Consider the following 27,475-nt stretch of genomic DNA (forward strand, 5'->3'; position numbering starts at 1 on the left):
GGAAAACTTTGGATAGATCGGGGTCCTGCGGGTTCTATGGAGGATAGACATATATAATATTTTCATTGTCTGCGTACCTCGCGTAAATCATACCATCCTAATATCGCTGGCAGGCAGACCTGTGATATCAAATAGCGAAACTTACATCTTGGCCTTGATATCCTCGCAGAGAGCTTTGAGATTCTCCATATCGCCGCTAGTCGCGGGCCAGGTGATGCCCAGGCCTTCAGTTTCATTGGGCTTTGGAATCTATTCAGAGAGCATTAGTTAGAGTCAAAGGCCGGCGCGTTCGACTGATCAAGGGTAGTGGTCATACCATGTGGAAGTGGACCTGTGGCAGTCAATGTCAGCTTGTCATTCACTCAGCATATCATAGTCCTAGTAACATGTGAAACTTACATGATGCACTTCCTGGTGGGCAATGGTTCCGTTGTTTTGAAGGATGTTGTAATCGGTGGCCCCAGTAGCCGTCACCAACTTCTTGAGAGTAGGCTGAATAAAGCAAACATATGGTTAGCATATATATATATATATATATATATATATATATATATATATATATATATAAATGAAGCAACTAAAAGGTGTGTTACCAGAATCTCGGACAGCTGATCATCGGGAATATCAGCCAGCTTTGCACCATGATACTTCGGGATGACAAGCTAGATGAGTGACACAGTGTCAGTAGTCTGCCAGTGAGCTCAATGAGCAGGACGAGGTTTACAGCATGGCCCTTGCTAAGGGGCCCGATATCGAGGAAAGCAAGCGTCTTTTCGCTCTCAAAGAGCTTCAGAGCCGGGATCTCTCCTGGTGCAAGATGCTGTTAGTTCTGTAAGAGCGGGAGGGGTAGCTTGTCTTAGTAGTGGCGATTTGACATTTTAGCCTCGTCAAACTCACCCTTGATAATGCGGCAGAATATACAAGACATGATCGCTTCTATGTGGGTGGGAATTGGTGGTGAAGAGGACAAGCTATAAGTTGGGTATGGAAGATGAGCCTGACGGTGGCAGTAGGTAGTGGAGAGGATTGACTTGAGGGTAGTGACAAGATATGAAGAGGGGCTTGTGTACGCTTATTACATCACTGCGAATATGGGATTATATAGCGGGTAATGTAAAATAAATTGAATATCGAATTAAAATCGCTGCTACCAATGCAATTCACCACACTGACATTATCGATGTTTCCCCCCCCGTGTAGGCCGTTGAACTCATTCCTCTGTTCACTCTTATCTCTCTTATACGAATCAAGTAGCTCACCTTTACCAGACGTGCGCTTGAATTCCCTACCCCAGATTACATACGCATGGCGATTGGATGAAAACAGGCGTGGTTGCCAGAATAAACGCATTATTTTTTACTATATACCCATGATCTAATTTTGGCGCAAGCAAAGTCCTCAATGCCCATTTGCGTGGTGAGGGGGAGCTATCAAATATTAGCAGTCGAAACAGGCGCAAGGTGTGCATTCGCTCACGGTCTAAGATCGGAGATGGTAGGTTTCGCTCAAATTTGGATCCTGCTCAATTAGCCTTTTGTTTTTATTTCGTATGCGCGATTGTATGTGTCGTCTCACCTCCAGGTGCGCATGGCGGAACGTATGGGTCGGGGTGTTTCCAGCTTTCGAGTAACTTTTCTGTCTCCGCTAACAGGGCCTTGAAGAGAATTAATGGTGACCCCCAAAGAAGCGCGGGTAGAGTTGACTAACTCTCTGTTGCCGAGGATCTGTGACCTTCTTGTTGGCCTCAAACAAGGATCGAATGTAGAGCGCCTGACCTCGCCATAGGTGACGATGGACGGCCCAGTCCAGCGCAAGCTTCAATGAGCGACGGTATAGTGACCTAGAAATTGGGCATTATCGGTTAGAATCGAGTACATCGACGGTCGCAGGCTTGATTGATGTAGGTACTGACAGGGCAGCTTGTCGCGTCGTCATGTTGGCTAGATGGTGGTCCTGGCGAAAAGACCGTGGTTTGAATTGGCAGTAGATCTCTCGGAGGTTGACGGTTGGTACACAGAAGTGAAATTGTCTGCCTTACGCCAGACTCACATTCTAAGGCAACAACCCAGCGGTTAGCCGGCCACGCCTGTAGCCTCTTGTTAAAATACGTAGCGTTAATCCTATTCGGGGAGTTTCTTCAGAACTACATAAGAGTTATTTTTTCTAAGATATCGATTTAAAGTTTTGTTATATCATATAGGTGAATTATTTATGTATTTTATAAATTTAATAAACAAAGAACTACAACATTAAGCAGTGAACAAAAATGTGTCATTATAGGTAATTGTTTCTTTATAGAAATTTAATCTAGTTTATAGTGAGCTGTAAAAACTTTGAATTTATCTAGATAAGATTCCTGCTTATATAAGTTATTTTATGTAAACTTTTCTTTGCTCGTTGCTTACATTGCGCTTGCGTCGGAACGTCGCGATTTAGTAGTGCATTGAGATTTACCTGATCTCTGTCTTAGTACCTGCCACCTACTAAACTCCCTAGGTGCAGTAGTTGTGCAGTCTACCAAGTGCCGGATACTTGGGGGACTGATTCAACTGGCGCACGAGCAGCGATGCCGAGTATCCAAGGCTTCAATACCTTGAGGGCAAGATCATACATCCTTCGCTTACCTTTGTTTACCCGTGCTATCCTACTGGCGATAATATGCTTCTGGCTGGCTAGCTTACCGGGCTACTGGGATGTGAGGCTCTGGGGCTCTCTGATCCCAGACAAGATCTCCTTCGCAACAGGTAATTAATGTGCTCTGGAAGCTGGGTTGACTGTGTATGACCTGACTCGACCGTAGGATACCGGTTGAATACATTCCCTCTTATCCATCTCAACCTCCTCCATGCAGTTCTCAATGCTGTTGCGTTGACGCCATTGATGGAACGATTCGAAAGCGAATATGGAACATTGACTACGTTGGCACTTTTCTTTGGACGTAGGACTACCATTTCCAGCCCAATCTTTATGCCATTGGTCTAACGGAAGCAGCTCTGACTACGATTCCTGCCGTCTTGTATCTCTTCATTGAGATTGCCATTCTCCGAGCCAACCATGCTGTCATGGGCGCCAGGTAAAATTACCCAAACAATGCTCGTGATTAGCGAGATGGGTTCGTTTTTACTAACTTCGTCTCGGTAGCATGTGGGTGTTTTTGCTGTTGGGCATGGAGGCGATCCGAACGTATAAATCGAACCCATATCTGGTGATTGGGACATATCAACTCCCTACCTGGACCACGCCCCTACTCATGATAGTGGTTGTTGCCGCGCTGCTGCCAAGCACCAGTTTGTTGGGCCATCTTTGCGGCGTTGGCGTTGGTTATATCGGTATGGTCTCCAATTTTGTACATGAACCGTGGATCTTACAGCTAACAACTGCTTTGTAGCTGGCCTTGGCTACGTAAAGTTGCTCGCACCTCCCGAGTGGGCACTTCGATGGATCGAGTCTCGCCTGAACCTCCTGGCCATCTTGCCGCACTATGTCAGCGTTGACCAAAAGACATATGGTAGATTTGGCGTCTTGCCCTCGACCAATCGCCCTGTAGGGGGCGCACCGACAGAGTTAGTAGGCGTGGGTGCTTGATATATGAGCGGCTTTATACGACGCAGCCATTTGGATGCGTATTACACGGTGTTGACGTTCGATTACTTTGCAAAGCTGACCGTCAGTCAGAACAAAATGGAGTGTTGTCATGGGTAAAGCATGGAATGACAGGTAATTCGTGGCTCAGACGTTGATTATACATGACATATAGTTATGAAGGATAACTCGGAGCCATTGCGAACATACGCTGTCTGATAAGAAATAGAAGGCAGAATTCAATTGCTCCCATAAGCGTTCGGTGAATCCATCAATGAGCCACATTGTAATGCGTCAGTTCAGGTGGGGCCATGCGTTACGTGTGAAGCGGTACTAAGAACTCCGTACCGTAAAACTAAAAAAATGCGCTTGGAAGGGAAGGGGAAGACCCATCAAATAATTCCGGGACGTGCCTGTCGCATGTCACTTTAGTTCTATGCACATGGTCTACTTCAAAGAATCAAGTCCTGGCTTCTCTCCTTCTACGATTCAGACATCACCGCTCTCCGAAGAGGACAACCGCCTTGAAATCGACCCACTGCCCATCTGGGACTTCGGCTCTGCTTCTATGCAATGCTCAGCAACAGAGATAGCACCGCCCTTCAGAAAACCTATGATTCAAGTTACCTCAGTTGTTCAACGGCTGTGTATTATGAAGGCCAGGTAAAGCGATGATGGACCGTCTCGTCACATTTTCACATGCTATCTTCAACTATTTCCCGGGCTGACACCTTTTTTCCCTTTAGGGCGATGAGAGCGAGGCTACTCGACACTGGAAGGCCGCACTTCGACGCATAAATGAATACTACGCGTCGACAAGCGCACCGAGAGTCTCCGAAACATACACCGATACGGATGCTGCCTTGATAGACGCGGTGAAAGAACTAGAGCTACAATGCAAAGAAAGAATTGATCTTTTAGAAGCGCTGAAGCTGTCCCGGCAAGAGGGCGTCGCTCCGACGTATCGTGACAACAATACCGCACAAGCCACTGGCAGCTCCAGCCAGGGATCGGGGACCATAGGGCAAGGCACCATCCCTGCGGTAACATATTCAGAGCTTTCACGTCCTTCGTTCTCGTCGAGAAATTCACTTGAGGCAATGACGTCATCTGAAGAAGCGATTAGGAGGATCCATAGCACCCCTGCCGATTCAACACAGCGAGTTGCCTACTCGCTTCCCAGTTCGAGAACCCCAGATTTGCCCGATATGCGAAGCGACAAGGCGGCCCGAGCCCCAAGCCCGGAGAAGCGCACTATGAGGACTACGCTGCGATCCAAGAAGACTGGCGATCGATCATCTACTCCTCGTAAACTGAACAGGCCTGCAGCGGACGGGCCAAGCAAGGCCGCGACCATTGCGTGGAGCACGTCCGGATCCCGAGACAACTTCCTAAGTCCCTTTTCTACTGAAGGACGGCCATCAAAATCGAGCCCTACTCCGCGTCAGTCCCTGGATCGCAATACCCCCGGTTCGCAGAAATCAACGATATCATATGACACGAGGTCTCCGCGTACTTCGCCTCAAAAATGGAATATGGTTCCTTTGTCCGATGAATCTCGTCTTCCACAACCTTCAGTTCTGTCTATTAGCGCAGCGTCAAGTGCTCTGACATCTTCGTCCAGCCAAGAAGCCTCCGCGTCTTATCAAACTCCAAATAAACCAGAGCAATATGCAACCCCCCGGAAGCCCCCTGTTTTTGAAGATGTGTCAATTCAAAGTAAGAGACCGAGTGCCAAAGCTGGCACTCCCGATATATCTGGAGGACAAAGGGAATCCAGTACCTCTAGGAGTAAGAGGATAGTTATGGACAGTCCGCTTTTGTATAAATACGACACAGAACGAGTGGATCGGTTCCGGGACGATGCAAGACGACCATCTTCCGAGTTTGCCACTCTGAATCAAGTTGACAGCCGCTCAAGTGAAGAGGTTGTCGAGGGTACAGCATGGGGAGCTAAAAACGATAAAACGCCCAAGAAAGTGACCAAGGCAGCCATTCTCAAGAATCTGCCGCCCGGCATAGACGAGAGCGCCGCAAAGCAAATTTTTAACGATATTGTTGTACAAGGAGACGAGGTTCACTGGAGCGATATTGCGGGCCTGGAGGTTGCGAAGAATTCTTTGCGGGAAACCGTGGTATATCCATTCCTACGCCCTGACCTGTTTATGGGCCTACGCGAGCCGGCTCGCGGAATGCTTCTATTTGGACCGCCGGGAACTGGAAAGACGATGCTGGCTCGCGCAGTAGCCACCGAATCTAAATCCACGTTCTTCTCCATATCTGCCAGCAGCCTAACAAGCAAATACCTGGGAGAGTCAGAGAAGCTAGTGAGAGCGCTGTTCGGTCTCGCCAAAGCGCTTGCTCCTAGTATCATATTCGTCGATGAAATCGATTCACTGCTATCTCATCGATCGGATGCTGGCGAGCATGAGGCGACCAGGAGGATCAAGACAGAATTCCTTATCCAGTGGAGTGAGCTCCAACGAGCCGCAGCCGGCCGAGAGGCGGATAGCAAAACGAGTACGCGGAACGATGCTCAAAGAGTCTTGGTATTGGCTGCAACGAATCTACCTTGGGCAATTGATGAGGCCGCTCGGCGACGGTTTGTGCGGCGACAGTATATTCCATTACCGGAGCCCAAGACGCGGGAGACACAACTGAGGACATTACTACGACAACAAAACCACAGTCTGTCAGACGCAGATGTAGAGCAACTTGTACAATTAACCACTGGTAAGCACGCTTTCCCTCTTGACCCCCGATTGGGTCCACAGTCACTTAACTGCCTGACAGGATTTTCTGGATCCGACATTACAGCTCTTGCCAAAGATGCAGCCATGGGGCCACTTAGGTCTCTAGGCGAGGCCCTTTTGTATATGACAAAGGAGCAAATACGGCCCATGGACCTTTCAGATTTTGAGCAAAGCTTGAAATCTATTCGGCCGAGCGTAGACCAACAAGGCCTGCGGGAGTACGAAGAATGGGCCGAGAAATTTGGCGAGCGTGGTGGTTAAAGCTGAACTGAGCTGGGTCGTTTACCTGCGTCCACATACAGCATCCCTTCCGCTCAGGGCAAGGTTAGCATATGCGCAAACTACGGCAGTACGCGATCGAAATATCAAGTGGCGGCTGCGGTGTGTATTGCGAGTTCTGTCAGATCGATTACGACCGACGTCCGCGAATTCATTAAGAGGCGCTATATTGCTAAACTCTTACTCGGTTGTTGCTGGAAGCAAAATATGAGCATCCCTTTGCCAATAATCTCACACAGGTGTAGCTCTGGAGCGATGCTACCCGATCTATTCATACAGCCATGTTGCGCCATGCCAACTGGAATTTTGTGATATCCGATGTCCTCTGTCCTTTGTTGCGCGTCCTCCCCATCATTCCTTCTGCTCTTCCTTGTTGTGTATTCTTCGTTCAGCCTTGACAGCTCGTTTGGCTTCTCGTTCGGCGATACGCTCCTCCAGTGAGGGAATCGGTGGTCGTTCCTCGACCGGAGTGCCATAGGGCGCAATGATGTTTTTGATAACGTGACGCTTGTGTTTGGAGGTCGGCCAGCCGGGAACAATGGAGACGACGTCGCCGGTGCGAAGTGAGGAATTGGGATCGTGCACGAGGTAGTGCTTTGGCTCTGCAAACCACTTTTGGACTCGTTAGCGGAAGGGATGAAGCGTGGTGATCGCATAATCACACACCTTGTTGATGACTTTATTCCATTTTTGACCACCGACTCGAACCTTGACAGTTTTTTGCATCAGACCTGCAGATACAACAATGCCATGCAGCTCATGAGTCACGCGCCGGGCGGCTTTGGCAACTTGTGAAGACATTTTGATATATATCGTTTAGTTTAGGTGAACAATGGTTAAATCATGCCAAACGATCATTGCTCTGAAGTCATTGCTCTGTGGACCGCAGACAATCATCATCCCACTAAAAGTTTGCGACTAGCTGGAGCATTCACACTCCAAGCCTCTTTGGGGGATTATCTGCAGGCGCTAGCCTATCGCCATTGGATGGAGGAGAGTCTGCCGAAGTTGACCCGGTATTCTAAGTGCCTCTTATCGATTAGAGTGGGAGGCATAACACTGCCAGGATTTTGATCTTATTGCCTTTTATTAGTCTGCAAGGCGTGGTGGTAGGAAGATGTGTATAGGAGGACATCAAATACTACCAGATTGCTATTCTATGAATCCAGTAGTATATACCTTCATTTTCTTGACGGATTTATTGTAGATTTATATGTGATGAAGCAGAAAAGAGAGATGGCGCTGTTTCTCTTTTGAAACAAAGTGAATCAATCATTAACACGTAAAAAGGCCTGTCCATCCAACTGCATTAATGGTTCTTGGACTCGCCAAAAAGCCCCCAGTCCTTGATGACAAAAGTTTCCCAGATGCGGGCCGCAATCTCAACAGCGTCTCCGATAAGCTTGCCCTGCTTGCCCAGCTCCAGATCAACCTCCTCGGCGTCGTACTCTCCTCTGATGTGAGGCACGTTGATGGTAATAAGAATGTCCGTGTCTTGCTCTTCAAGGCGCAGCAGAGTCATGGTGAGGGCCGTGAAGTCTGGAGCTGAGTTTTGGTCGCTGGAGTGGCCGGCGTTGGGGGTCTGCGTTGCGATGAGAGTGTATGCGGGGTGTTTCAACCTGTTTTTTTCCCCAATGTGATTTGCTTGTTAGTGAAACTGGGATACGCACAACGCAACGGCGTGAGAAGGGGGGAAAAGGGCGAGACGTTACTCTTGCATGCGCGAGAATTCAGTCTCGGCTGTGTTCCAGATCTTGACCGTGTTGATGTCGGAGCCGACCATGTCTTCCAGATGTGTGGTCATGGCGCGGCCGTCAATCTCGGGGCCGGATCCGGGGCCTCCAACGCGCTCTGTGATCTCGAAGATGATGCTGGTGAAGCCGTCCTTGTCGATCCATACTTCTTGGTTGTCGGGGACTTGTCTCAGTTTGCTATGGAGTTGTAAGTAAAGTGTATTTCTAGAATGCGCCGCAAGTTTTTTGCTGACCTGACATCTGCAAAGTGTTTGGGCAAGTCGCAGGTGATGGCTCCGCCGTAGAGGGGAGTGCTTCGGTATTTTGACATGGTGGTTGTCGTTATCGGTATCGGTGTCGGTATTGTGATATCAGAAAGAAGTTATAATTATATTCCGCCGTCTTTGGTCGTGGGTGTGTTTTGCAGGAGAATCTGAATGCGATTCCAGAAGCTTGTTCGCGCGGTTGGGGATTGGCAGGACGAGTGCTAAGCTTAATACCACAGTGGGGTAATTAGATGACATCACAAGACGCTGCATCCGCCATGCGCGTAATGCAGCGGTTCAGCCTCAGAGAGTGCCTTGTTATTCTGGATGTACAGTAGCAGTGAGCGAAGTCGGGGCTAATGCACTCCGAAATCCAGGCACTTTTGACGCCATGCCATGGCAATATATTTTACTATTTTGATGTTTAATCTTTGCCTCATATTATCATCTTTACAATAAAGTACTACTTAGTATTTCTATAAGAGCATCTGAACGGTTTAATTGAAAGTGGGCAGCAAGGGTAGTGTGAATCTAATGACTCATTTCATAGAGTCAACATCTTTGTTATGCTGCTCTTACTCCAAGCCGGTATACGGAGCATTTTATAGAGCCAATTAATTTTGCCCAATGCCAACCAACCTACTTCCAGTTCCAATCTACTTAAACCTATAACTTCAAACATTGATACCAGCTAAGCTTTTATTTTGGAATTGGCCAAGGAGAAGAGAGAGGCATTCATTCATCATTTCCATAATGCCGATAATTTCTCTCGGAGAGTCTATACCTCCAGACACTGCTCATGTAAGTTGTTTCTCGGTCTGCAACGCATACAAACATTGATGACAGCCTTGACTCACTCATGCCACCCGCAATCGAAATTTACAGGCAGTCAGTGTCTCATTGCCAACTTGGCAGGCCAATGTCGGTTATGAGGAAGGCGATGCTCAAGTTGTGGGCCGTATGGTCACTGGCTACCCTCGGTGAGTGAGATGCACCAACCTGTCTGCGTCGCGTGTAGCCTTTGCTTATTTTTCTGGATAATTAGTTTTTTCATTCACAAGAGCATTCAAGCCTTTGCCCAAGACTTTCTGACTGCCTATGGACATTCGGGTCAAAAAGAAAAGGCAATGCTGTTTGCCACGGCTGCCGCCGGTCAAAGATGTCTAGAGTTTATGCGTCAGCGCGTGGCTCCGCACATCGCCAACCAGATCTTCGTGGTTAATCTTGCCCTGGATACGTCCAAAGATCCTTCTCCATTGCTGAAGCAGCTGGCGCCGACCATTTCTGGCGTCATCTTCCCAGAGGAATCGTTCCCAGTGGCCAAGGAGTACTGGCAACATACTGGCGATGGAGTCTCAAGCCGACGGGCTGAATTCTCCCATGAACTTTTCAAACTTGGCCAGTTGATTCCAACTAATGAGCAACAGTACCATCACGCTGTCCTAGAGAAACCTGTGCGTGGCCCAAAGCGGTATTCAAAAGCCAATTCCACCGGTGGTCCCAACGCAGCTGGTTCCGAGAATAAGGCTCCTTCAACTTCCGAGAATCCGGATGAGGATCGTGAAAGTTTCCATTTCCTGGAAGAGCGTTTCGGAAGAAATCTAAATCTCACCCAAGTCGCCCGAGCAAAATCTGCTATTCGCAGAAGAATCGCAGGGTCTCTCGCTGGTGATGCGGACATGAATGATGAGACAGAGACAAGCGGCGATGCTAATACTCGTGGCATTGAATCTCTCGATGAGACTGACGTCTTGCTGTATCCTTGTGGCATGAATGCCATCTTCAACGCCCACCGCGCTCTCGTGGCTGCTCTGGGTTCACACAAGAGCATCAACTTTGGATTTCCCTACGTCGATACGCTCAAGATTTTGGAGAAATTTGGACCGGGCTGCATCTTGTATGGCTATGCTTCGTCGGACGAACTTGATGACCTTGAGCGCCTCCTGAAGGATGGACAGCGCTTCCTTGCCCTCTTTTGCGAATTCCCGGGAAATCCGCTCCTCGCCTGTCCGGATCTCAAGCGGATTCGCAAGTTGGCAGACGACTTCAACTTTGCCGTCGTCATCGATGAGACGATTGGCACATTTGCCAATGTCAATGTCCTCCACTACGCCGACATTGTCGTCAGCAGCCTGACCAAGATATTCTCGGGGGATTCGAATGTCATGGGCGGTTGCACAGTCTTGAACCCGGAGGGAAAACATTACAGTTTGCTCAAAAAAGTCCTTGAAGAACAGATTTACGAAAACACGTATTGGACGGAGGATATCCTCTTCATGGAGAGAAACAGCCGCGACTTCTCCAGCAGAGTGAAGCGCATAAACGTCAACGCGGAAACAATATGCGACATCTTGCGAGACGACCCTCTTGTCAAGACTGTACATTATCCCAAGTTTAATCCTTCAAAACCCTACTACGAGGCATGCCGTCTTCCTCATGGCGGATATGGAGGCTTGCTCTCCGTCGTGTTCCACCACCCTGAGCACGCCCAAGTTTTCTTCAACAACCTCGACACTGCAAAGGGACCAAGTCTGGGAAGCAACTTCACGCTCTGCTCCCCTTATGTCCTTCTGGCCCATTATCGGGAATTGGATTGGGCTGCCAAGTATGGTGTAGACCCGGACCTGGTTCGTGTCAGTGTAGGATTGGAGGAGCCTGAAGAGCTGCAGCTTCTCTTCCGAAAAGCTCTCGAGGCCGCAAAAGCAGTAAGCATTGCGTGATGGCAACAAAACCGGGCATCAAAATGGATATAATGGCAATCATCATGGTGTAAAATGAATGTAGTTAGCTGAAATCGACGAAGTAGCAGCACATAGACGATGCTGTGGACGAATGTTCAACTCATCCGGTCGTTGTGCTCAATCTGTTTCTTCCTCACAATAGCACATATATAGGTTTAAAATAGTTAGCAGGTGCCGAGTAAAAACGCACACAGGGTTCTCAGGAGATATATAACACGCCATAGAAAGGGGTATTATCAGTTATTATCATCTTTCTAGCATCGTAATAAACATTATCGCTTCATAAACAGCGTTCTAAAGAGCACATGCTTGTCGTTCAGCACCTCACATGATGGTACATTCCGACCGTGTATAGCCTTCCCCAAACTCCTCTACCCCCCGTTCTATATCATTGGCTCGTTGCTTCTCCTTTACTTCTGGGAGGAAGTATTTTCTCATAAATTTCTCTAATTCAGCGTCGATGTTATCTACACAATGTTAGTGTGCCATCCTCGTGATCAATAATGTCTCACACCATGAGCGGGTTACTTACCAGCGGAAGCATCCATAACTACATGAGCTCGGCACAAGGGACAGCATTCCTCCTTGCGTCGCTGTATCTTGATGATGCAACGAATGCAGAAGAGGTGCTGACAGCCTAGACGCACTGGTTGATATGCAATCGAATAGCATATCGGGCAAAGGTAGTCATTAATTTGTGGTACGATAGAAACCAACTCGTTGGAAATTCCGGCGCACACTTCCTTGGCAATATCGCCCGTTATTAGCTTTCGCGAGCTGATTGCGCTCGGGAAGGCACGCGAAACGCCTAGCGCAGTGCGTTTATCGAATTCTATGTCTCTCGTTAGCTGATACTCTACCCAGCCAACGGACAACGTGTCGTCTTACTCTTCAATATTTTTGAAATGGCCAGCATGTTTAGTTCCTGGAACTGTAGATGTTTCAAGAGGGTAGCATTCAGCTCAAGAAAATGCGAAAAGGCAGATCGACTTTCCGCCAACTTGAATGACTTGACAAGCTGTTGCTTGTGGACCTGGTTCTGAAACCACTGCAACTGCTGGAGAGCTTTCTGGCTGGAGCGAGCCCCGTGTTCTTGCTCATGTGTCGCAAAGAACACTTCTGCATCCAGATACAGCTCGAATATGTGCCTCCAGCGGCCGAGGTCGCTCTTGGAAAACCGCGTCGGTCGAGACACTTGCGAAACTTGTTTCCCTATCTCTCTAACCTCCTTTTTCAGCTGATCCTTCTCCGTGGCCTGCAGGGCATCCAAACCGCCCAGATCACTCTGAAGAAGGTCAAAGAAGACGCCGTCGGATACCAGGGGCACCTCTATGATATCGTATTTTTCATGGCTTGTATGGCTTCCATCTGCGAGAGGCTGCGATGTTGCACGCGCCGCTTCGTCGCTCGTCTCGGCGTGCGAGGTATCGGCTGATTTGGTTTCTCCATCGCTTTCGCAGGAGTCAACAGCAAGGTTGGAGGTGATTTTCTCGAAGAAGTGGCGCGTGGTCGGCGCAAGCGACGCATCGATAATGTTGCCCTCATGCAAATGGATATATACAGTTAACTTGGGTCGCACAAGTTTAGAGCTTGAAGATGCTTTGTATTTGATTAGGGTTAGCGATGAAGATTGAACGTCTCCCTGTTGGAGAGCAGCAGACAGGCAAATCGATGCTCCTAGGGGTAGACATACGGTTGAGACTATAATTCAAAGCGACTGGAGAGTCCGTGCTGGGATGGAGAAGTTCGCGCAGGGTTTCGGCGTCAAGTCCCAACTCTTGGAGCTCTCGTTGGACTTTCTTGAGACACTTCTTCAGCTGGCCATATGGGATCGCATGGGCAACCCAGTGAGGCGGGAAGCCTGAAACATTATGATGAGCCACTGCAAGACACTTGAGGCGCAGCTGGAGCTGCTCTCTCTCAGCTATACCGGGGAAGAGGAAAAGGGTCTACCTTGACTAGCCAGCGACTGCTTAAGTTCATGGGCGAATTTCATGGCATCTGTCAATCATGTTGTGAGCTTGTTACTTCTGAGTTGCCGAGAACTGCCACCCCTACCCTTCTCAAGTAATAGACCACAGACATGGTTGTAATGGTATGCACCTTATGATATTGTCGCAACCCCAAGTGGAGAAGGCGACAGCCATAGAGTCAGCCCTATCTGTTCTTGTTCAAGGCCAGAAAAGGCGACGCCGATAAAAGCCGGAGTTTTAGGCGAACGGCGGAGGATGGAAGTGAAAGTTGAATACATTTCGTAATGGGCTAATAGGAGACAAGCAAAGAGTGTGTATGTAATTTATTTATTTTTTTCACGTGAAAGGCAGCTGTTTTCGTCCATATTTCCCAAGTAAGTAATACTAATTGATGAAAACATTTTTTTTTTAATTCCTCGTGGATTTGCCGATCCTCCTCCGATCTGCTCCTCGATTTTTTCCCCTCCTCCAGCGCTATTGGGTGACATTTGACTTCTTGGTCAGTGTGTCACTGCCCCACTCCATCTTCTCAACTCGGTTGCTCGGCATCCACCCATCTTGAAAGTAAACAAATGCTCTACACCATCGCAACCATCGCATGAGCAGCTTTATCGTATCATATTAGTATGTCATTATGACAATGACGAGTACTCAGAAAGATGACCCCTTTTACGACAGTGATGACGAACTTCCATCTTTGGATGCGCTCCTGGCACGTATTTCTGGCCGCATACAACAGCCGCTCTCGCAATCAAAGCCTATATCGAAGCCCAACCCGAAAAACACCATCTTCATTGACCTTGAAGATGATGATAGCAGCGTGGAAAATCAGACTACCGACAAAGAAGATTTCATCTACTGCCTGAGCGATGCAGAACCCGAGAAGGCCATCCCGACCTTGGGAAAGGGAGAAGCACAGAAGAGATGGCAGTCGACGTCGGAGAGGTTTGGTGATGATGATCCACGGGGGGGAGAGAAAAGGCCCTCTCGGCCTCTGGGTCGATCTTCAAGCACCCAAAAATCCAAACCGCAAGAAGTCGATATTCGATCGCGCAAGACCACCAAATCTAAGAACAATATACCCTCTAGGATCGAGTCGCAGGTATCAATAAAGCAGCCTCGAGACACTTCGGAAACGAGCGATGGCGCCTCCCAAAACACAACCTCAAATGCTAGCGGCCAAGCATCAAGATTGCCTCAGTCACAGACTAGCACGTCCGAACGATCTCGTTACAGGAGTCAAGAGGGACCATTAACACAACCTCCTCGTAGCGTATCACCAAGCCGGAGTCGAACCATAAAATCGAGTCGTCAGCCCGAGCTGCCCAAGCATAAAGAGGGCAAAGATATCGTTCGGCCATTATCGGAGCTTCAGCTTCATTTTCAGGATGGGCTCGATGCTAATACTCTGAATTTTCCTACCATGCCTCCCACAAAGAGCAAACAAAAGAAGCCGGTCTCTCCTCATGGAGACTTTCACCCCGAAGAGGCATCTCAGGAGCCAATTATTGATACTGTTCGGCTTGAGGAGTCTGATCATGAATGGAATGAACTAGGAATGAATCGTAAGACCAAAACTTCTAGTCGATTAACAGCTCTAAAATCGCCGTCAAAACGACAGACGAAGAAGTCGTTTGACGCCATAAAATCTCAGCTGGCAGTAGACTTCCTCCAGCAGCTCGATGCTCAAATCACTCACGGCAGGGTTGGAGAATTGACTCAATCAACCGGGGGAGTCAAGATTGTGTGGAGCAATACTCTCAAAACAACCGCTGGTCGAGCAAACTGGAAGCGGGAAACTGTCATCCCCAAACATACAGGCGACAGCGCCAAGGCGGACGTGAAGCAATATCGGCATCATTCTTCCATTGAGCTTTCCGAGAAAGTGATTGACGATGAGCTGCGCTTACTGAATGTCATAGCACATGAATTCTGCCACTTGGCAAATTTCATGATCAATGGTATTACAGACAATCCTCATGGGAAGGAATTCAAGGTATGGGCAGCGAAGTGCACCCAATTGTTTGGTTCACAAGGCATCAAAGTCACCACGAAACATTCATACGAGATCGATTTCAAATACGTGTGGACTTGCACAGCATGTGGCTGCGAGTATAAGCGTCACTCTAAAAGCATTGATCCCAAGAGGCATCGATGCGGCGCTTGTAAGGCTTCACTTGAGCAGACGAAACCAATACCACGCCAGACGCCAACGGGTCAATTAAGCGAGTACCAATTATTTGTCAAGGAACAAATGAAGGTTGTGAAAACCGAGAATCCAAACAGCCCACAGAAAGAAATCATGGGGATAATCGCAGAGAGATGGACCAAGGTGAAGAGCAGAGATGTATAGAGAAGCTGTTTTATGAATGCTGAAATACCAGCCCAATGAATAATACCCGATTTATTATGTAATTAGCAAATAGAAATGGATTTGATGATTATATCTATCCATCTTTACCATATAAATGTTGTATCTTGTCAGTCTTTTTTCCGCTCTTATTGATGAAAAACGGTAACGGCGATACATACGTGGCATGCATGCATAAGGCACCATGCATGGGCAAAGTAGCTTAAGCTGCTTGGTTGGGCTTTCAACTTCATCTCAACTTCATCTAGACGTCCAAAGCCAAAAACACAAGCAAGCACTGCTCAAATACCCATTCAGGGCCATGGCTCATCGGTTAGTTGAAAACTCAGCGGCCATCTTCTCGCCATCCGTCGCCCGCATTGCCGCATCCACCGCCCGGGACTGGTCTTATGTCGACGCCTGGCTTGCGTCTAAATCGCCCGCATGGAAGAATTCGCTGCCGTCTTTTGAGCGGAACCAGGACACGCTCAAGGCGCTGCTGGCCCTCGTGTCGCTCAACGAAGCAGCCGATGACCAGCGCCGCCTCTTTGCCCGGGTCGATGCCACGGCTCTCCAGGCGCTGAGCGCCAACGACAAGGCCGAGTTGGGCATCGTGGCCAATGCCACCACCCTCACCAAAGGCCATTTGCTCGATGCCATAGAGCACAGTCTTCCCAAGGACGGTGTGAACGCCCTGGATGTCCTCACTGCTGTGGCCTCTGAGGCCGCCACTGCGAGCGCGGATCCCGATCACCTTGGCAGCCTGATGCTTCGTCTTCAGGGCACGGTGTACGGGGCTGAACAGACGGCAGCCCGCGTTGATGCCTTTGACCGCCAGCTTCAGAGAGAGGCCGAGGCGGCTGAGGAGCTGCTTCATACGCTGCAGAGCGAGTGCTATAAACCACCTTCTGACCTGGCAAAGCAGAACCTGGATGTGCAGCGCAGAATCAAGACCGTTTCTGCCCAACTTCCTGATCTCCATGACCGTGTCACTGCTCTTGGTGCGTCCATTGCGACGCCGTATATGGCGATTGGCGATGTCATTGAGCTTGAACAACGCTATCAAGCCTTGCTATTTCATGTGAGGGATCTTAGCGAGCAGATTGCTGCTCTTTCACAGGAGTAGGCCTGGTGCGCCTCACCCCCCCTATTGTTTGTGCCAAAATATTAATAATTTTTCTTAACCAGCACTCTTGATGATCGATACTGGAATCTTCACGATAAACCCCATTAGCATCTTATAGCGGGAACATTCATGCTGCGGCCAAAGGCGTCGGCTTCAGCTTCGCACAGATATAGATCGCTGTTGCATCCGCTATTTATTCCCAATCCTCACTGCTCTGGTATCTACTGGTTTCGACGGTTCTTCCCCGAAACGGCACCTCCTAATCTCCCAAACTGCCTTCCAAGTCCCGACCTTTTGACTGGTGGCGAAATCACTGGCGGTGCCTGGTCTTTCAGAGGTACAGGCGGACCAGCAGGACCTCCTCGCATGCCGTCTCTGTTTTTGCTCTCCGGCGATGCCTCTCCTATACGGAATTCGCTCACTCCAGCTGAAAGAGTATCCTCTATCTCAATGTTGGGTCGTTGACTTCTTCTTGCTCTGTCCTGGACACTGCGAAATTTCTCCAAAAGCTCAACCCATCGTATGGCACCATCTTCTCGCCCCTTCAACCTATTTGGTCGGTCATAATTTGAGGAAGCTGGCGTTGCTGCCATGCTATGTCCATCACCACCAGTTAGCACTGAAGAAAGAGGAGGAAAAAGGCCGCAAAGCCTTCGAGGATCCAAGATGTCGGCCAATCTTACCTTCGTGGAACAACTTGCAAGAACCCAATTGAGCTTACGCTATTGAGTCGGTTCTTCAATGCGGCAAAGGCAGAGGACTGCGGCAGAAGCATAAGAATTCCGTACATACATTTGTACAAGTACGGATATTTCTCAGGTTCTAGCAGTTGCAAGCGCAAATCTTGTTTTCTGCAAGTTAGTGTATGTCTGATCACGCACATTCTTTCTCTCAAACGACCCAAGTACTTACATGTGAAGACGGGCGATTCAATAAGCTGGACTAGCTTGTCGACTTGGATTAGCATATTGACTGTCATGTCCAATTCACCACTGTTCAATTATCAGCGACAAGTTACGGAGACTTCCTGTAGACAGAACTCACAAAATTTGTAATAGATTATACGCTTGTTCGTAGGCTTGGGAAAGTAAACACAGGGAGAATGTCGCAACTGCATTATAGCACCACGACCTGAACAGAGCCACAAACAAAGTTTGACCATCCTGCACGTTGTGTTAGTTGAAATACCCTCAGTTGTAAAGCTCAAAGATAGAAAAGGTAAGGGGGCAAGCTTATCATAGACATAGTTTTGTACCTTCGTTTCCAGATTTCTCAACCGCTTGCGTACCTCCGCGAGCTGAGGTGCCGTAATCAAGTTGTTATTCAGATTTTGCACCATGATGCTAGCAAATTCTACGTCTTCCTCCTTTTCAATACAATCGGCCAACGTCCGGTATATGCGTTCTGGACTGAGGCTGATACAAAGTTGCCGTATGATGAGATTACCTCTGGTTTCGAGCAGCTTCCGATCCGTAGAAAAAAGCTGCAGCAAGTTTACCATGAAGCTGGCGAAGTAATCGTCCTCGCTATTTCGTGAAATTTGAGACAGCAGTTGCAAGTCTCTGGTAACAACAGCATCAGAAGGATCCGAAAGAGTCTTGAGAAGGGCCGGAAAGGTGCCGTCGTTGAAGGCCAACACCTTGCGCGGCGCTTTTCTGTGCAGCATGATGAGCCAAGTCAGAGCAGCTACACGTGTAGCTTCGTGGTCATTTAGGAATAGTAGGGTAAGTGAATTAACAGCAGCGGTATAATCGAGATTCGCTTGAATTTGGGTGGCGTCAGGTGTGGCGAGTGCAGCGGAAGACACTCGACCGCTCCCTGGTGTTACGCTACGTATCTCGTTGTCTCTGGAGTTTGATATCGATACCCGACCGAGGCTGCTATTGTCTTGCTTGTCTTGTGATAACGAGAGTCGGTGATTCATCGAGACTGCTCCTTGGCTTGCGTTGACATCCGATTCATCGGACAGAGAAACCACGTAATCCATGAGACAACTGTTAACTCTAGTCGCAGCGAGGCGAATCGTCTCTTTGGTGCTAGCCATCGCAGGAAGCATATGCGCTAGGATCTTGGGCGTAAAAGGCAGTACTTCCTCGGGGCAAATATCGAGAAATTCAACTATCCATCTGAGCGACTCAAGGAGACAGTCTTCCTCTTTAGCATTGTTAGCATCAACTCATAAGATGGCAAGTATAGTGACCAGATGAGATGCAAAACGAACCTAGTGGAGAATCAAGAGTAGCAGTAAGGATATCCAGTATCTCTTTATAGTTGATTTCAACATCTTGGCCGGGGATCCAGTCCTCTTCCATGCTGTCCTCATCGTCGTCGTTCAAGGCATCGGAATCAAGCTCGTCTCCCTCTTCCAAGTTAGGGCGGCCGCCAGTGCTGTCGATGGATTCCTGTCGCTTCCGCTTCCCCCCTTCTTTGAACTTCTTGTTCTCAACTAGTCCTCTTTTCACTTGGGAAATTCTTTTGATTTCGTTAAGAAACTTGTCAAGGCAAGTTTGTGTGGCCACTCTAACGTCAACATTTTGATCGCTGAGAAACTTGAGTATCCCACCAAGAAATTCCGGTAGGTAAGTGACCAGTTCCAAGTCTGGGATTGAGTCTAGAAGTGTGATCCAACCAACAAGGAACTGTCGGGTGAAAGGATTGATGACATGGATGCGTTCTTTGAGTAGTGGGATGAAGCGCTGCAATGAGAAAGCTGTAGGAAGATTTTGTTGTTGTTCACCGGTGCCATTCTCATCGTCGAGGCTAGAGGTTTCTAAGACCGAAATGTAAGAAGCGGCTGACTCAGAGACGATGTCTTTTATGAGTCGATCTAGGAGTTCAGCTCCATTCTTGACTGACAGTTCAGAGTCCGCTCCGAGCTAAAAGAAAAAGCGATGCTTCCGTTAACAAGCCAGCCATTTCGGACTTCTACACTCCCCCACCAGCGGACTAGATGAACCGACAAGCATACCTTGCATAGTTGATCAAATATACTGTTGAAATAGGCCAAGATCTCCCCCTTGGCCACCTTGGCTATATTATACATAGCCTCGCAGGCATAATATCGAACTCTTGCATCCTGATCGGTGAAGCAAGCAAGCACAGGAGGCACGATATTTACAAGATAACGAGGTAACTCCTGCGGCAAGTGTCAGTGACGACACTATCGAGCATAGAAGCCTCTACAATGTGCGAGAGTGATGTGTTTCAACGGAAGATGACACAGTTGGAACATGGTACAGCAGGCAAGACGAGATAACAGGAGATGGCGTTTATAGATCGCTTGTGAGGTCGGCAACCGAGCTATACAGAAAGTTGAACATACCGTACCGAGCGCAATCGCCGCGGCGGCTAATCCAATCAAGCCTCCATTGCGAGCATGTGGCTGATGAACAGCGTAGGCATAGTCATTACACAGCTGTTCCAGAATCTCTTCAACGCGCTGGAACGCGCCAGAGGCAACAAGATCTCGTATTATCTTCTCAAGTCTAGCATACGGCAAACGTAAGCACATATATGTCAATGCATCAACAGTTGGGCAAGGCCTATGCCATACTCAAGTGCCCCAACCTTGCGCTTGTCGTAGAGTTTGTCATTCAGCGCCCGCTGGATGTTGGTATCCATATTTCTAAATATCTCATGCTTGGTTCGGTCAGAGAAGACGAGCAATAATCGAGGTTGCGAGCGATGACGATGGTCGGTATTTAAGCGCGGGCGTCTTTGGGACGTGTGTATGTATTGCGTACCGTTTACATAAGCTATGAGGAGGTGCTACAGCGCCACTAGCATCATGTGGTTCGGAATTCGAAATATGGAATTAGGCGTACAACTAAGAGCACCTAGAAAGAAACAACGTCAATTCACCACGGTAGGTTCAATACCAGGTATAGTACGGAGTACAGTAGTAATAATAAGTTATTTTGCATTAAATTTATTATGATTATTTCTTATGTATTGTATAAACAGCATAGAAAACTCCTAGAATGTGGTTTCATATTACGTGTAATTCGCCATGTCCGCGCGCGTAAATGACCTCTCAGTTATTAATTGATTTTGTGTATTTTTTTTTTGCCCTTTATCATATATACTACACATGGGAATCACGAGTTACATACAGAGTAAACGTAAAAGCACATTATGACTCCCAACGCATCTGAGGCCAACAGACCACCTCGACGGGTATTTTCCTCGCTTTTGGCTGATCACAAGATTGTGAGCCTCCAAAAACACCGCCTTTCGTTTTCTTCAAAAGGTCTTTTTCTCTCTCCTTAGTTCTTAGACTTCTTAGCCATGGTGTTCAAAGCGCTTCCGTTCTTGAACCACTCAATCTGGGCCTCGTTGAAGGTCTGCAGCAGCTCAACTTCAAAGGGGTTGCCCTCCTTAGGGTGAACGACCATGATAAGGGGCTTTCCAACGGCGAGCTCGGTGCAAGGAATGTCAACCTACAGCACGCATTAGCATTCACAATTTTATTTTACGCTGGCTGTCAAGGGCGGGGAGAGCTAACCTTGTCATCGGGCTTGATCTTGTCATAGTCGGCGGGGTTAGCGAAAGTCAGAGGAAGCATGCCCTGCTTCTTCAAGTTGGTTTCGTGGATACGAGCAAAGCTTCGGGTGATGATGGCCAGGCCTCCCAGGTGACGAGGCTCCAAAGCAGCGTGCTCACGAGAGCTACCCTCGCCGTAGTTCCAATCACCAATGACAACCCACTTGATACCCTTCTTCTTGTAGTCACGGGCAACAGCGGGGACAGCATCCCAATCGCCGGTGGTGAAGTTCTTGATCTTGTTGGCCTCGTCGTTGGCCTCGTTGATGGCACCGATCAACATGTTGTTGGAAATGTTGTCAAGGTGGCCACGGTACTTCAGCCACGGTCCAGCCATGGAGATGTGATCAGTGGTGGTCTTGCCCTTGGCCTTGATCAGGATAGGGACATCTTTGGCGTCCTTGCCATCCCAGGGAGTGAAGGGCTCCAGGATCTGGAGACGATCAGAGGTGGGGCTGACCTGGACGTTGACGCTGGCACGCTCCTTGGGGGGGGCCTGGTAGGTGTTGCGACCGGCGTCATAGCCCTTGGTAGGGAGACCGTCGCCGGTAGGAGGCTTGAGCTTAAACTCCTTGCCATCCTTGCCAACAAGCGTGTCAGTGAGGGGGTTGAAGTGCAGAGAGCCAGCAATGGAGAGAGCAACAACCAGGTCGGGAGAGGTGACGAAAGAGTGGGTGGCGGGGTTGCCGTCGTTGCGTCCAGTGAAGTTTCGGTTGTATGAGGAGAGGATGGAGTTGGCGTCACCCTTCTTCACATCCTGGCGATCCCACTGACCGATGCAAGGGCCGCAAGCATTGGCAAGGACAATGCCGCCAAACTCCTCAAAGGTCTGGAGCTGGCCATCACGCTCAATGGTAGCGCGGATCTGCTCAGAGCCAGGAGTAACAGTGAAAACAGCCTTGGACTTGAGACCGTGGTCGAGGGCGTCACGAGCGATAGAGGCAGCGCGAGACATGTCCTCATACGAGGAGTTGGTGCAAGAGCCGATCAAACCGACCTTGAGCTCCTCGGGCCAGTTGTTGTCCTTCACGGCCTGGCTGAACTTGGAAATGGGGGTGGCCAGATCGGGAGTGAAGGGACCGTTGATGTGGGGCTCGAGCTCAGACAGGTTGATCTCGATAAGCTGATCATACTCGGCACCCTGGTCCTCGCGAAGTTCAGTAGCGTAAGCACGAGCGAAATCTCCGATATCCTTGCGCTTGGTTGCGGCAAGGTAGTCGTACATGCGGTCGTTGAATGGGAAAAGAGAAGTAGTGGCACCAATCTCGGCACCCATGTTGCAGATGGTACCCATGCCTGTGGCAGAGATACCTTCAACACCAGGACCGTGGTACTCAACAATAGAGCCCGTGCCACCCTTGACAGTCAGGATATCAGCGACCTTGAGGATGATGTCTAACAAGTTGCAACGTCAGTATGGTAAACAAAAAAAGGGATAGGGTTGTATTGACATACCCTTGGGCGCGGTCCAGCCGGACAGCTGACCAGTGAGCTTGACACCGAGGATCTTGGGGGCCTTCAGCTCCCAAGGCAGGTTGGCCATGACGTCGACAGCGTCGGCACCACCAACACCAATAGCGGCCATACCAAGACCACCGCCATTGGGGGTGTGCGAGTCAGTACCAATGAGGAGACCACCGGGGAAAGCATAGTTTTCAAGGAGAATCTGGTGGATAATACCAGAGCCAGGGCGCCAGAAGCCAATGTTGTACTTGGCACAAGCAGAAGACAAGAAATCGTAGACCTCCTTGTTGATACCAATGGCGCGCTCAAGATCCTTGGCGCCGCCAACTTGGGCCTCAATCAGATGGTCGCAGTGGACGGTGGTAGGGTTTGCAACGGAGTCCATGCCAGCGGACATGAACTGAAGGATGGCCATCTGGGCAGTGGCATCCTGGCAAGCCACACGATCAGGGCGCAGCTTCAGGTAAGACTTGCCTCGCTCGAGCTCCTGGTTGTGAGGGTCGTCCAAGTGAGAGTACAGGATCTTCTCGGCAAAGGTCAAGGGTCGGTTGAGCCGGCTGCGGACAATGGAAAGGTTCTCAGACATCTTCTTGTAATTGATGAAGTTGTTCTCCTCCCAGTTGTTCTGGCGGACCTGCACGTGGGAATAGCGTCAGCGCGAAGCCCCGAGCAGACAGACAAGAAACGACGAGGGTACGTAGAACGGCCTACCTTTCGGTCGAGAGCAGAATCAGAGACGGTAGCCAGACGGCGAACGCTGCTGGCCGCGCCACCAACGGCGCGGCCCCGAGCAATACTGCCCAGAACCTGTCTGGAAGCAAGCATGGTGGCCAATTGAGCGAGGGTCTACAGACTGCAGTCAATTGGAGAAATCAGTCAACATCAGGACGAGAAAAAGGCCTTGGAGGGGGCGGCTTTGTTATAAAGCGACGAGAGTGGAGAGTTGGTTTTGCCTGGGTGGGGAGAGGTGTTTTTCGGCTGCTTCTGGGCCAGTCGTTATCCTCAGAGAGGTAAAAGATGGAGCCCCGCGGCCGGGATAGCAGGATATGACAGAATGTGCGGCTTAGAGCTGGCATGGCCCTAGACAATCTGGCCACTCACAGGCCGTGTAAACATAATCCCTTGGCCCGCGTCGTCGCTTGTGCCGAGCTAGACCTCCCCTCCTCCAGCCGAGAGCTCAGGTTGTAATTTTTTTTCTCTCCCTCTCATTTAGCCTCCTGCTCAGTACGGGCTGCCCCGTATTAACTCGGGCGCTTTGACGTTACAGCGTAGCAGGGCGAGCCTTGCTGCTGATCTGTACGGGTAGGTACGAGTATGAAGCAATAAATACGGAGTGCGGAGTACGACGGTGCTACAAAGTCGATGACATCCCATGGTAGGAGGCATGTAAGTCGTACTTAGTCCAAAAGACAGCGACTACTGGATCCCATGGTGAATATGTCATGTTTTGTGTAGAGCCTCACGGATGGCAATTCTCGTCATCCATCCCAAAGATGCGCGTTTTCAGTGTGCCCTCCATGTTGAAACGCTAATTTGCAAGTGTGCAAGCACATCATTACAGCATGCATCAGATGCCACCTCCTCCCCCGGCCTGCTGAATACAAGTATGTGCAGCATGGTAAGCATGTGACGTCGCAGGATATACGAGCACTCGTGCCAGCGCCATCGGGTGGCTAACAATCGGCCGTCCCTGAATCGTCTCGTCGAGATTCATTACGGCAAGGCAAGGCTGGAGCGGCAATTGCCGTGCAGCCAAGATACTCCGTGTTCGCAGGCAGAATCATGAAGTAGCCGTGCCTTGCCTCGGCATGAAGCAGCCGAATCATCGGTCGCCGCTCCACGAGCTCGCTTTTGCGAAGCTCTCGGCCATACTACTCGGAGCCCGAAGTGGCGTTAGACGGAGCTCCGTTCCTAGTGCCGCAGCAACGGAGATGTTCGTACACATGGAATCTGGTCCGTGCCTTGAATTGATGTTAGTCTGCCCAGTGCTCCGTAGAGCAATCACCCTAGTGCCATCGCAAATTTCAATAGTACTCGCTTATAACATACTGTATCTAGGTGGTATTTGATTGAATCGAAATCTCGCTAAATCTAGTCTAGTCTAATGCGATATGTATTGAAATACAGCTGAAACCTCACTCCCGCCGTGTTCTTGCCGAAGCAACAAATCTTGAATCGGCTGCAGCCCAGAGTTGACAAAGTGATTCCAAGTGCTTGTATCGCCATACAACATGGCAGGGGCCTTGATGAATTGTCGACCATCGGGCTTGCATCTTTTGCACTTGAATGTATCGTGGGTATCACTGGTCGTTTCAGGACGATACTGAAAGAGTTCTCTAAGACTATCGAGGGAGAAATGACGCTCCACGTCTTCAGCAGAATCTACTACGCATGATGATAAGCTTTGCTTGTGAGACTGTCTCTGAAAGATTTTCTCCTCGATGGTGCCAGTGGCAATAAAACGGTAAACGAAGCAATCCTTCTTCTGGCCGTCTCGCCACACTCGGGCCAGGGCTTGTTGGTCGGCGGCGGGATTCCAATCCGGGTCAAAAAGGACAAGGCGATTTGCTCCAATGAGATTGATTCCACAGCCCCCCGCCTTGCTGCTCAACAAAAAGACGAATTCGTCTCCGTTCGGGTCGTTGAAGCGATCAACCAATTTTTGGCGTTTGTTCACATTCATGGTTCCATCGAGACGTAGACATCCATATTGGCGTTCTCTGCAAAGACGTTCAAAGAGGTCCAACGTAGACGTGTAGTTGCTAATGAGGACAATCTTGTCATTTGTGTCTTCTCGAATCTTAGCAAGCATTCGATCGAGGACCAGCATCTTTCCCGAATACCAGGGTTTGATATCCCGATCTCTCCCACGAGCCTCCTTACGTACGTAGTCCTCTGGGAAGCAATTTTCTGAGCCAGGCAGGTCGTCTGAAATATTCAGGAGGTCGGGGTGGTTGCAGAGCTTTTTGAGAATGTTGATGGCTTTGAGGGGCTGACTACCCTTGCCACGAAGAAGAGCTCGGATATCTGGGCTGGTGATGAAATAATTGTAGAGGTCGATCTGGAATGGAGCAAGGTTGCAAAAGACCACATGCTCATATTTTACCGGAAGGTATTTGGAGAGGATGTCGTTTGTTCGTCGAATCAAAAATTTGTTAACAATACTAAGCAATTCTCCAGTACATTCGTCTCCGCGCTGGCGGTCGTGTTCTGAAGCGTCCGCATCCCGCCCACGCAATATCGGTATCTCAAAGCGCTTTCGGAACTCCAGTCGAGATCCAAGTAGATCTGGATTGGCGAAACTGGTCAAGGCAAAATATTCCGTAAGATCATTTTGAATGGGTGTACCGGTGAGGATCACCCGTCTGGTGACATTCAGATCATTTAGAGCATTGAATGTATTGCTGTCTGCATTTTTTAAACGATGGCCTTCATCGCAGAACAGAAGCCCGATCTTGGTGTGTTTGAGCTCTTCAACATTGAGGCGCAGAGTCTCGTACGAGACAATGATGACCGGTCGAGTGATGGATCGGCCAGAGGCGATTGCCCACTGACGAAGTTGTCGTTTCAATTCTTCCTTTGGTGCCTTGCCATCAATGGCAAATGGATTGATAGCATTAGGACCAAGCCATTTTGTCAACTCGTTTGCCCAGTTTTTCACCAGACTCGCGGGGCACACCACGATGGCCTTTTGTATTGTCGATTTCCCGCCGGTAGGAGACTGCTTCAGAAGCGTCCACATGAGCGTAATGCACTGAAGCGTCTTTCCCAGTCCCATCTCGTCAGCCATGATGCATCCCTGAGCTTTTGCGTCGACCAGTCCTGTAACACATTTATACATGAACTTGACTCCTTCAATCTGATGAGGGCGGAGGCATTTAGCAATCTTAGGATCAATGACAACCGGCACTTTTGGGTGATCTTGTTCCACTTCCTTCTTGATGCCAAGGATCTCAGCAAGGCTTTTATGCACAATTGGGCTGTCGATTTTCGAGGGCTCCGCCTCTTTTTGCACCACGTTTTCCGGGATTGCGTCAGGCTTCGCATCGACTGTTGGGTCATAAAGAACAATGGCAAATTCGCCGGATGGATCATGTAGGGGCTTGGGGACAAACACGACCCCACGTCGCAGACCAAGTGTTGGCGGTGGTCTTGATACATCGAATGCCACATGAGATTTGTCCTTCAGGGGAATTGAAAAGGCTTTTCGAAAAACAACATTCTTGTCTTTGGCTTGAAAGACTGGGAACTTGGGCGATGCCACTACTTGGCGACCAGCAGCATCATATGCTGTATCGATGCTCGTTGGTCCGTTTTCATCGGCTCCTCTATAATCAACCTTTCTTTTTTTCCTGGCTGGGCGATCCGTCGCGGATACCGCAGTAGCCGCCGACGGACATTTGAATGGTTTCCGAAGTTTGTCAATATTCTGAGGCCTGGGAACCTGGTGATTCAGTTTGCTGGTGGGCTTATCCTTCAGCGCTGAGACTGATGGCGCACTAAATTTGTCAATAAAGATAATACATCATGTAAGCTGTTGCAAAGAGTCACATACGGAGCTGTCATGGTAAACGAGGGCAATCTTCATAGGCTTGTGCACGAAAACAAAACAAAACACCGGCGCTTCTAAGCAAATTCATACATGGGAAGTGAATAAGATGACGCG

General features: G+C 49.1%; 11 protein-coding genes across 11 annotated transcripts; 4 read left to right on the forward strand and 7 right to left on the reverse strand.

Annotated features, from left to right (window-relative positions):
* Positions 1–141: 141 nt before the first annotated feature.
* On the reverse strand, positions 142–928 carry Triagg1_7418 (uncharacterized protein; the record flags this gene model as incomplete). Its single annotated transcript, XM_062902152.1, has 6 exons — positions 142–249; positions 317–331; positions 400–492; positions 594–662; positions 725–807; positions 898–928. 6 exons carry the CDS (start codon positions 926–928, stop codon positions 142–144), a joined length of 399 nt encoding a protein of 132 aa, XP_062753736.1.
* A 1,638-nt stretch (positions 929–2,566) lies between these two features.
* Positions 2,567–6,596, forward strand: Triagg1_7419 (uncharacterized protein; the record flags this gene model as incomplete). Its single annotated transcript, XM_062902153.1, has 8 exons — positions 2,567–2,744; positions 2,801–2,938; positions 2,992–3,073; positions 3,142–3,329; positions 3,389–3,563; positions 3,612–3,666; positions 4,329–6,315; positions 6,376–6,596. 8 exons carry the CDS (start codon positions 2,567–2,569, stop codon positions 6,594–6,596), a joined length of 3,024 nt encoding a protein of 1,007 aa, XP_062753737.1.
* A 369-nt stretch (positions 6,597–6,965) lies between these two features.
* Positions 6,966–7,415, reverse strand: Triagg1_7420 (uncharacterized protein; the record flags this gene model as incomplete). Its single annotated transcript, XM_062902154.1, has 2 exons — positions 6,966–7,226; positions 7,281–7,415. The coding sequence occupies 2 exons, from the start codon at positions 7,413–7,415 to the stop codon at positions 6,966–6,968; spliced, it is 396 nt and encodes a 131-aa protein (XP_062753738.1).
* Positions 7,416–7,923: 508 nt separating this feature from the next.
* Triagg1_7421 (uncharacterized protein) lies at positions 7,924–8,678 on the reverse strand (the record flags this gene model as incomplete). Its single annotated transcript, XM_062902155.1, has 3 exons — positions 7,924–8,233; positions 8,327–8,545; positions 8,602–8,678. The coding sequence occupies 3 exons, from the start codon at positions 8,676–8,678 to the stop codon at positions 7,924–7,926; spliced, it is 606 nt and encodes a 201-aa protein (XP_062753739.1).
* A 1,062-nt stretch (positions 8,679–9,740) lies between these two features.
* Triagg1_7422 (uncharacterized protein) lies at positions 9,741–11,333 on the forward strand (the record flags this gene model as incomplete). Its single annotated transcript, XM_062902156.1, has 1 exon — positions 9,741–11,333. One exon carries the CDS (start codon positions 9,741–9,743, stop codon positions 11,331–11,333), a length of 1,593 nt encoding a protein of 530 aa, XP_062753740.1.
* A 345-nt stretch (positions 11,334–11,678) lies between these two features.
* Positions 11,679–13,439, reverse strand: Triagg1_7423 (uncharacterized protein; the record flags this gene model as incomplete). The annotated part of the gene is made up of 5 exons (XM_062902157.1): positions 11,679–11,821; positions 11,887–12,186; positions 12,243–12,953; positions 13,048–13,303; positions 13,413–13,439. The coding sequence occupies 5 exons, from the start codon at positions 13,437–13,439 to the stop codon at positions 11,679–11,681; spliced, it is 1,437 nt and encodes a 478-aa protein (XP_062753741.1).
* A 528-nt stretch (positions 13,440–13,967) lies between these two features.
* Triagg1_7424 (uncharacterized protein) lies at positions 13,968–15,680 on the forward strand (the record flags this gene model as incomplete). The annotated part of the gene is made up of 1 exon (XM_062902158.1): positions 13,968–15,680. One exon carries the CDS (start codon positions 13,968–13,970, stop codon positions 15,678–15,680), a length of 1,713 nt encoding a protein of 570 aa, XP_062753742.1.
* Positions 15,681–15,999: 319 nt separating this feature from the next.
* Positions 16,000–16,803, forward strand: Triagg1_7425 (uncharacterized protein; the record flags this gene model as incomplete). Its single annotated transcript, XM_062902159.1, has 1 exon — positions 16,000–16,803. The coding sequence occupies one exon, from the start codon at positions 16,000–16,002 to the stop codon at positions 16,801–16,803; it is 804 nt and encodes a 267-aa protein (XP_062753743.1).
* Positions 16,804–17,024: 221 nt separating this feature from the next.
* Positions 17,025–20,424, reverse strand: Triagg1_7426 (uncharacterized protein; the record flags this gene model as incomplete). Its single annotated transcript, XM_062902160.1, has 9 exons — positions 17,025–17,352; positions 17,487–17,646; positions 17,716–17,795; positions 17,848–17,966; positions 18,092–18,957; positions 19,025–19,679; positions 19,772–19,939; positions 20,126–20,288; positions 20,357–20,424. The coding sequence occupies 9 exons, from the start codon at positions 20,422–20,424 to the stop codon at positions 17,025–17,027; spliced, it is 2,607 nt and encodes an 868-aa protein (XP_062753744.1).
* Positions 20,425–21,068: 644 nt separating this feature from the next.
* On the reverse strand, positions 21,069–23,634 carry Triagg1_7427 (uncharacterized protein; the record flags this gene model as incomplete). The annotated part of the gene is made up of 4 exons (XM_062902161.1): positions 21,069–21,242; positions 21,308–22,740; positions 22,801–23,443; positions 23,521–23,634. The coding sequence occupies 4 exons, from the start codon at positions 23,632–23,634 to the stop codon at positions 21,069–21,071; spliced, it is 2,364 nt and encodes a 787-aa protein (XP_062753745.1).
* A 1,276-nt stretch (positions 23,635–24,910) lies between these two features.
* Triagg1_7428 (uncharacterized protein) lies at positions 24,911–27,375 on the reverse strand (the record flags this gene model as incomplete). Its single annotated transcript, XM_062902163.1, has 2 exons — positions 24,911–27,308; positions 27,365–27,375. The coding sequence occupies 2 exons, from the start codon at positions 27,373–27,375 to the stop codon at positions 24,911–24,913; spliced, it is 2,409 nt and encodes an 802-aa protein (XP_062753746.1).
* Between the last annotated feature and the right edge of the window lie 100 nt (positions 27,376–27,475).

The sequence above is a fragment of the Trichoderma aggressivum genome, assembly GCF_033847375.1.
Source record: "Trichoderma aggressivum f. europaeum strain CBS 100526 chromosome Unknown scaffold_032, whole genome shotgun sequence".
Taxonomy (NCBI): Eukaryota; Fungi; Ascomycota; class Sordariomycetes; order Hypocreales; family Hypocreaceae; genus Trichoderma; species Trichoderma aggressivum.